Raw genomic sequence first — 9280 nt, 5'->3', positions numbered from 1 at the left:
ACTGACCAAATTTCAGTTGCTACATTAAAGTAATATAATAACAGTATGCTCCCTGTGTATTTTTTATATTGTATATTTTAGTTTCTGTTTATTTGATACAATCAACAGATTATTACACCTCAATTAAATCATGCAAATTTAGCTCATAAGATTTTGTGCATGTGTTACCAACATGAAAGGACAACTTGACACCTGACAGTTACCTTGACAGTCTTTGATGTTAAAGTCAATGACATGAAAGGTAATAGATGTAAATATGGAACCTTTTTATCCAACCATATAAAAAATGAGGGAAACCTAAGGACCTCACTTCAGTCTTGCAGATCTTCTGAGGAACATCTCCTGAGACATTATAAATCAAGAAAAGGTGCAGAAGATCTCAGAAGAAATGATGACCTGGATGAATGCCATCCTCTACCTCACAACCATCTCCATGGTACAGGGATTGCCAGCTTTTATGCAAGGAAACCAAAGAAGAATTCCTCTTCAACAATCTAACCACAAATTAAGAACTTCAAGCAGTCTTGGTGGACAACCAAACTCTCAAAATATGAAGCACTCACCTTTCATGATGCAGCTCTATCAGACTCTTATTATGGGGAACGACACAGGTCTGTCCAGCCTTGAGCATTCCATTCTTCAAGATTCAGACACAGTCCTAAGCCTTACTGCCAAAAGTAAGTACAAATCTGTTAACAAGATACTGTATTTTGTCACATAACATGCCGCTTTATGTATTACCTAAGTGTAATGGTAGTTTACTCTTGATGGACTAGATTATTTTCTACAGAAGAGGCATAGAACAGTTTCAGTGCCTGCTTTTTGTGTCAGGCATTTAAATTAAGAGCAATTTAATTTCTTATAGCTTATTATTTAACAATAATAGATCTCATTTTACAATTAAAAGTGTTTTTGTAGTTCCTCAGTCTTCCCTGAAACACCCCTCAAATGCCTCATATATGACAAATTTACCTTATCAAATTTCACATACATTGCCTACTACCTAAATATGTATTTTAAATGGTAAATATAATTTTAAAAGCATACTGTTTTGCATTTTGTATAACAATATAAATATATATTTTCACCACATGTTTATATATTGTAATAACTATGTTTGTCTATTTATAATTAGAATGATATTTATGTTGTGTATTTTGTTGTTTTATTTAACCAGGATGCACCAAGATGGACAATCATCGATCACTCTACTTTGATATATCCTCTCTCTCAAGCAGTAATGAGATTCAATTGGCAGAGTTAAGGATTCAACTTTCTCCTTCAGAGAAAACACAAGATATGATAATGCATATCTACCACAGCAAACAAAGTTCCAAGAGGCTGTTTCTCAAGTCCTTTCACATTGATTCCTCTGTAGCAATAGGTGGCTCCTGGAAAGTCTTCAACCTCACGAAAATTTTAAATACTTATCTCCACCTTCATCAAAGTTCAGATTATGAAGACTTCATGGGGCATGGAGGCTCATCTCAGAGGGATCATGAGAACAGTTGCACAGACATATCTACTGACAGGGTCCTATTAATGGTGTTCACCAAGGACAACCCTTCTGCTAATGTCAATGGATATCCCAACCTCATCCAAACAGTGGAGTCTTCTAAACACGTGATGACACCAGAAGTAACAAGCAAACATGGTATCAAAAAGCACAGGAAGAACAGAAATGCAAAACACAGCATCATAATGAACAACTTTCCATCCCAAACCATGGATGATGGAAATGGAAAACCCTTGTGCAGAAGGGTTAATATGATGGTGGACGTTGAGAAGTTCGGGTGGGGGGATCTGGTTATCTACCCAAAGAAATTTAATGCCTACAGATGTGAAGGAGCCTGTCCCATTCCCTTGAGTGAGACCTTTAAACCAACCAATCATGCTTACATTATGGTAAGTGTCATTTTTTTTTCACTGATAAATGCCTTTGCCTTTCCCAAGTATTTCTAAATATTGGGTGCCACTTAGTATTTTCTAATAATGGGTGCCATAGACTGACAGCAGTGCAGTATTAAATGATCAGTTGGCGACTGAAGAAAATAAGTAGTGCTTTCATATTATATAATGCATGTAACTTTTTGGATCCTTAGAGGAATGTCAGCTAGCTTAACTCCTTAGGGCAGGCATGTCAAACACAAAAATGTGGAGTCCAAATTTGGATAAACCCTATAAAGGGCAGCATTTAATGGAATTTCCGTTACAGTTTATGTTTAGGGATCAGCATGCCAAGTAAAAAGCCTTTTTTTATATAGTTGAAACAGATTTTTGTAGGTTGCAAAAATGTAATTCACCTGACTGTAAAATAATGCTATGTTCAATTTAAATACTCACATTGGTTAAGGAACACAAGAAAGAAGTAGATGGGATCATCCAGCCCAACCAGTTTTACATCTATATTATGAAAAAGTTAGATATATGAATTGTTACTGTAATTTATGGGTTGTTAAATATGTGTGTTTAATCCTTTTCTGGTAGATTTGGTAATTTAATTTTTTTTTGTTTGTTTTACAGAGTTTGGTGAAGCTATTCAGTTCAGATAAAGTTGAATGTGCTTCCTGTGTCCCGGTGAAGATGAGACCTTTGTCCATACTGATGTATGAGGAGGGAGAAGTGGAAATGAAACACCACGAAGATATGATTGTAGAAGAATGTGGATGTCATTGAGGAAATGCTAAAACATATGTCACAAGTATTAAAAAGATGCAAAGTAATCAGTGACTTTAAAGGAATAATGGCACTTTGCAGTGTCTGGTGAAAGGCCTGCTGAACTCTGATTAGAGCCTAAAAGAGTCCGAAAACTGGAGCCAGAGGAAGAAAAGAAACACTTTAATTGCTGGCCTGCACTACTGACCTGGACTGGAGATAAAACTCGGCTGATAAAGGGCAAATACTTTTTTTTTTTTTTTAAATCATTTTTTTTTATTGTTAAAATACAGTATATTATATAATTTACAGTACATTTATTGTATGATTATTACAAATTAAAACGTATTGTTCTTAATAAATCTGTTTCATTTTGTTCATTGTTTGTTTGATAGTATTAATTTAGCAATGGGAGCTCAAGCTTAACAGTAGAGCCCCTAAAATGGTTTAGATAAGACTTGTACAGAAAATGGTGGGTTTTGACTTTAATACACAGACTTAAAGAGTCCTTGTCACAAACTGAAAAAAGTGTGGGAAACCAAACTCAAAATCAAACTGCTTACTTGCAGTGTTTTCCATGGGACTGTAGACAGCAATGAGCAATAAAAGAAAGACCATAAACCAGTTGTGGAGCTTAAAATGGCCGCTGCCTCTTTATTTTATGGTATTCAAATTTTAAACATAAAAAAACAATAAATATAAGCTGTATCAATAAATAATAAATAATCTCAACACAACAGGGTTGTAATTATAGAAAGAACATTTATTAACTGTCCCACAAGCCAGGTTTGTTTATAAAACAAACTTGGCCCAACCACCCCAAACCGTGGACATCTCCACAGCAGTTTGTAAATTTGGATTGAAGACTCTACTTTGCAGATCATTAAGAACTTTGGTACATACTCAAGTATCCATATTAACTGGGACAACTCAATATTATTTCCACTCTCCCCAAGGGTGCTTTAAAGTCAGAAATTACATTTAAATATTTGGGAGTTGTGATACAACAAGATCTAAATTCCTATGTCTCGGATAACCTTTAACCCCTCTTGAATTGCTTTCATAGCCAATTTTTGGCCCGGTTGTCTCTTTCCCTTAGTACCATAAAATGTGATTAACCTATTTGGTTTATTTACCCAAATTTCTATACTTTTTTTAGACAATCAGTGGCGTCACTAGGGTTGGTGTAACCCGGTGCGAAAAAAATGGTGTCACCCCCCCCCAACTATAGTCCCCCCTCAATACAGACCCCCTCCCGCAGTATAGATACCCCTTCCTCAGTACAGACCCCCCACTAAGTGCAGACCCCCCCTCCATCCATATAGACCACCCTCCCTCAGTACAGACACCCCCTCAGTGTAGTACAGGTACCCCCCACCTCAGTGCAGACCCCTCCCAGCAGTACAGACTCCCTCAGTGCAGACCCCCCTCAGTACAGACACCTCCCGGCAGTACAGACCCCCCCATCAGTACATACACCCCCCCCTCAGTGCAGACCCCCCCAGCAGTACATACACCCCTGCCTCAGTGCAGACCCCCCCTCAGTACAGACACCCCCCCAGCAGTACACACACCCATGCCTCAGTGCAGACCTCAGGGTTTTATTTTTTCTGAATTTGGAGAATTTGAAAACATCCAAAGCGGTTATTTTCAGAACGTTCGTCACATAAAAAGTCCACAAATATTTGACTACAAAAAGTAATAAAGATTATTAGATCATCCGGCACCCGGAAAATAAAACCGCAGAAACAATGGCAGGAAATGGAGGAGAAATAAAAGGATTTCTCTGAGAATTCTGAGAGGAAGGAAAGTGAGAAATCCGTCTTCTACAGACAGAGGAACCGGTGTAGTGTCACATTCCGCTCCCTATCACAGAATGCTGCAGAAGTGACGTTTTGTCGCCGCCATCTTGCTACACCCCACACCATTGCACAGTAATGAAAGAGTGTGAAGGGGGCAAGCGGACATCTTGTTACACCCACCTGAGTTTTAGATTTCACAGTTATTTTCAACACAAAACGGAGCTTATATGCTTAAATACAGTGGGCCAGATTCACAAAGAGATAGGACGGCGTATCTCCTGATACGCCGTCGTATCTCTGAGATCCGACGGTCGGATCTATGCGACTGATTCATAAGAATCAGTTCCGCATAGATCTCCCTTAGATCCGACAGGTGTAAGTGACTTACACCGTCGGATCTTAGGCTGCAATCTCCCGCCGGCTGCTAGGTGTTGCCTCGGTTTTTTTACTCGTCAGATATGCAAATGAGGAGAACCGCCGATTCAGTAACGAACGCCCGCCCGTCGCTTTTTTTTCACGTCGTTTGCGTTCGGCTTTTTCCGGCGGATAGTTACCCCTGCTATAGCAGGGGTAAGTGCGGCGTTTCCTATGTTTAGTATGGCCGTCGTTCCCGCACCGAGTTTTAAATATTAACGTCGTTTGCGTACGTCGATTCAGAATTCGGCCCGACGCAGGTTACGCTCACGCCGAAACCACTGACGTCCTAGCGACGTCAGTGTGAGCAATGCACGCCAGGAAATTTATCTGGCGGCGCATGCGCATTTAAATCGGCGCGGGGACGCGCCTGATTTAAATACTACACTCCCCCTAGCCGCGGAATTTGAATTCCGCCGGGGGAGTTACGATCCGCCGGTGCAAGTTTCGAGGTAAGTGCTTTGTGAATACTGCAATAGCCTCTCAAAATTGCGCCGGCGGATCGTAAATCAGATAGATTACGCGGATCTAAAGATCCGCTAATCTATCTGAATCTGGCCCAGTATTTGGAAATCCGACGGACTGTTTACATGTTAAATGTGAAAATCAGAGGTGTTCTGTCACATTAGCAACCATGTAAGGTCAGCAGGTTTGCTGCTGCTTTAAAAGTTTAACATGTAAACAGTCCGTCAGATTTCCAAACACTGCATTTAAGCATATAAGCTCCGTTTTGTGTTGAAAATAAGTGTGAAATCTAAAACCTTGGTGGGTGTAACAAGTTGTCCGCCTGCCCCCTTCACACTCTATCATTACTGTGCAATGGTGTGGGGTGTAGCAAGATGGCGGCGACAAAGTGTCACTTCCGCAGCATTCTGTGATAGGGAACCGAATGTGACACTACACCGGCGCTGTGCCGAGGATACCACCGACACAGGAAGTCTCCAACTAGGCTGAAGACTCCGTCACTGGTACTCTGCCATCTGCGGCCACAACCAGTGTGACATTTCAGAGCCTCGCGGGACGCCTTCATCAGATATGTGATCCCTGATGAGGCTCTAAAACTTTGCATCACATGTCTGGCAAAGGGTCCTGTAAGGCTCTGAAACCCTCTGACGAAGGGGTCCTGTAAGGGTTCCGAAAACCTGGTATCAATTGCCTGGGAAAGAGTCCTGCAAGGCTCTGAAACATTTCATTGCATGCCCAAAGAAGGGGTCCTGTAAGGGTTCCGAAACCTGATATTCACACTACAGTACAAATTAATACACCCCCCCCCATACCTCACCTTGTGGGCTCCGGCCGGCGGTGGATTTGGTGGACACCCCCCCCCCCCTGCACCTGTTCCGAATATGCCGCGGCGCCAGCTGAAGACTGGAGAGGAGGCAGAGGAGGGCAGCAATCATCACAGGTGCAGCCGCGCTGCCCGGGCAGAGAAACTGAAAGTACTGTAGTGACGTGACTGACGTCACATCATCACACAGTGCAGTGCCGCTCGCTGGCTCAGTAGGGGAGTGGAGGAAGAAAAAGGAGGACACAGACACACACACCAGGCGCGGCTGCGGCCACGGCGCTGGAGGTGTAATGTTGTTTCCAGCTCAGCGGAAACGAGCAAAAAAACACACCAAAAAAAAAAATCCTCCCTGTCAGGATGGTTTCACCCCTCTAGCGGGTGTCACCCGGGTGTGGGCCGCACCCCCCCACATCCCCCTGGCAACGCCTCTGTAGACAATCACTAATTCCTATCCCCAAATCCTTCTTTAATAAGTTGGATGGTATCATGTCCCCATCTCTCTGGGCTGGCAGGACTGCCAGGCTGTCATGTTCTACCCTATATCTCCAAATTAATCATGGAGGATTGGCGGTGCCCAATTTTATGTGGCATTATTGGGCAGCAGTACTGGTAACAGCAAGGTGGTGGTTTTCTTAGCCCCGAGCCAATGTGCAGTGATTCTGGAGGCAGCATTGCTGGGCTCCTACGCTGAGCTCAGTAACCTGGCATACAGAGGTCCGAAATCTAACCCTGCTATTTCTACCCCAATGAAAATGACGTTATGGGTTTGGGCCCAGGCCAGAGCTCAATATTAATCTGCCAACATCTGTTCCCTTACACTCCACTGTGGGGACAACCCAACACTCCTGAACTTACGGTCAGTATCAGACCCTTCTTTTTGGGCTAGATACGGTATTAAAGTGTTACGACACCTTATGCCTCAGGGCATTCTACCCTTGTTCGATAAACTTAAACTTATTTACCACCTACTGAACTCTATGTTTTTTTATTTCCTACAACTGAGACATGCTACTGCAGCCCAATTCCCTAGACCAATTACTCTTTAGATGGATCTTCTAGAGCGCATGCCTTCTAGAGTCACTACCTTCTCTGTGCTCACATTTGTCCACAATGTCTACTCCCCGCATACTGAAATTATGTGAGAGGTGGCATGCTAACCTTCCTTTGCTTTCTAAAGATGAATGGGAGGACTGACTGCTACAATTTGTTTTCCACTATGATATCTGTAAGGGATCGGTTCCTCCAGCTTAAAGTTGTTCACAGAGTATACTATACCCCACAATGGCTTGCTGCTATATATCCTAATAGATCAGATACTTGTCTTTGTTGTGACCCCACGACTGGATCTTACTTCATGTTTTCTGGACATGCTCTAAAATTGCACCGGCAGAGCGTGATGGATAACATTAATGGGTATCCTAATTTTACCCATGGATCCTCGTATTTGGTTACCGAGTCTTACAGATATATTGAATGTCTCTAAACATATTAAACTGTTTGTATTTTATGCTATGTACTATGCTAGATGGGAGATTCTCTTTAAGTCAAAATGCCCAGCTCCTCCAACAGTGTTGGGTTGGAAAGTAGCGACTGAGGCCCCATACACACCATAGAATCTATCCGCAGATAAATCCCATCAAATGGGTTTCTGCGGATAGATCCTATGGTGTGTACACGCCAACGGATATTTATCCGCAGAGAAATCTCCCCTGGGATGGATTTCCAGCAGATGGATATTTGCTGACATGCACAACAAATCCATCTGCTGGAATCCATTCCAACGGATGGATCCGCTCGTCTGTACAGACTTACCGGATCCATCCGTCTAAAGGGATTCCCCGCACGCGTCGTAATGATTTGACGCATGCGTGGAATTCCTTATATGACAGCGTCGCGCCCGTCGCCGCGTCATAATAGCGGCGACGGCGCGACACGTCATCGGCAGAGGATTTCAGCGCGGATTTCAATGCGATGGTGTGTACACGCCATCGCATAGAAATCTTCTGAAATCCTCGAGAGGATTTATCCGCGGATACGGTCCGCTGGACCGTATCTGCGGATAAATCCTCTCGTGTGTATGGGGCCTCATGGATCTCATCTATAAGCTAGTGTACACGAGCAGAAATTGCCCCCAAAAATGTTATAAGATATGGAACACTTGGATAGATGCTTAAGGTTTGACTGTTTGATGTCTCCTACAGACAAAACTAGAAAATCCAAGTTTAATTAACTGCCTTTAGGAAAAGGCAAGTGATGAATAAGCCTGTAAGAAAGCTGCTCCTTTTTTGGAACAATTCCTAATAAGAGTATATTCAAAAATCCTCGAAAGGAGGTGCAGAAAGGAGGCTGGCTACTCTACCTTCTTGAAGTTCCTTAAAAGATTTTCTTTAGCTGCCTTGATTTTTTTTTCCAATGACACAACCATAACCTTGAAAAAGGAAGGGTAAAAAAACCTTAATTGAAAGCCTCAAGTAGTAGCAGTGCCGTCTGCCTGTCTGTGCACAATTGAAGCCATCTGAGCCTTTTTTTTTTCACTGGCATTGGAGCCTTTTTTTAAAGGCTCCCTACCTTGTTGTTGATAGGTGAAAAGATAAGTGGAGTTTCTGCAGGATCTGATGTAAGGGGGGTTCTGCTGACTCTAATGTAAGGGGGGCTCTATGGACTTTGATGTAAGAGGGCATTGCAGACACTGATGTAAGGGGGGCTCTGCAGATGAAAAAAGTTAGTAGCCTGTTTTATTAACCAACAAAGCTAGTAGCCCTGATGTGTATCCAGGTTATGCCTCGCTTTTGCCCATTAACCCCCTTAGGATTCTTAAGAACTTTTCCTTTATAATAACTCTGTGCTTCCATAAATTTTCTTTCTACATGTTAACTGGGATTGTTCTCGGGTTCAACTTTATGGAGTTTATGTCATTCATTGGTGAGAGGGTGTTTTTTTTTAGCCCCTTTTTTTTTTCTTGTTCATTTTCATAGATTTTTTTTCCCCTTTGTGCCCTGGTTCACACTGGGTACGATTTTGAACGATTTGAGATGCGATTTGACATGTCAAATCGCATCTCAAATCGGTGGCAATTGTCAGCAATGGCACTGTCCTAATCAGTGCGACGCCGCATCTGAGA

At 42.4% G+C, this 9280-nt stretch overlaps 1 protein-coding gene across 1 annotated transcript; it reads left to right on the top strand.

The window, feature by feature from the left end:
* The first annotated feature begins 328 nt into the window (after positions 1 to 328).
* LOC120930395 (nodal homolog 2-A-like) lies at positions 329 to 2936 on the top strand. The gene is made up of 3 exons (XM_040341587.1): positions 329 to 677; positions 1178 to 1905; positions 2524 to 2936. Exons 1-3 carry the CDS (start codon positions 389 to 391, stop codon positions 2674 to 2676), a joined length of 1170 nt encoding a protein of 389 aa, XP_040197521.1. The 5' UTR covers positions 329 to 388; the 3' UTR covers positions 2677 to 2936.
* The last annotated feature ends 6344 nt before the right edge of the window (positions 2937 to 9280 follow it).

The sequence above is a fragment of the Rana temporaria genome, chromosome 3, assembly GCF_905171775.1.
Source record: "Rana temporaria chromosome 3, aRanTem1.1, whole genome shotgun sequence".
NCBI lineage: Eukaryota > Metazoa > Chordata > Amphibia > Anura > Ranidae > Rana > Rana temporaria.
The sequence above is the reverse complement of the archived record's forward strand: the minus strand, read 5'-3'. Positions and strand labels throughout refer to the sequence as shown.

Excerpts from the sequence above, each read along its gene's own strand:
- LOC120930395 (XM_040341587.1), top strand. The coding sequence starts at position 389 with ATGATGACCTGGATGAATGCCATCCTCTACCTCACAACCATCTCCATG. Across the intron at positions 678-1,177 it reads CCTAAGCCTTACTGCCAAAA|GATGCACCAAGATGGACAAT; the intron begins GTAAGTACAAAT and ends TTATTTAACCAG. Across the intron at positions 1,906-2,523 it reads CCAATCATGCTTACATTATG|AGTTTGGTGAAGCTATTCAG; the intron begins GTAAGTGTCATT and ends TTTGTTTTACAG.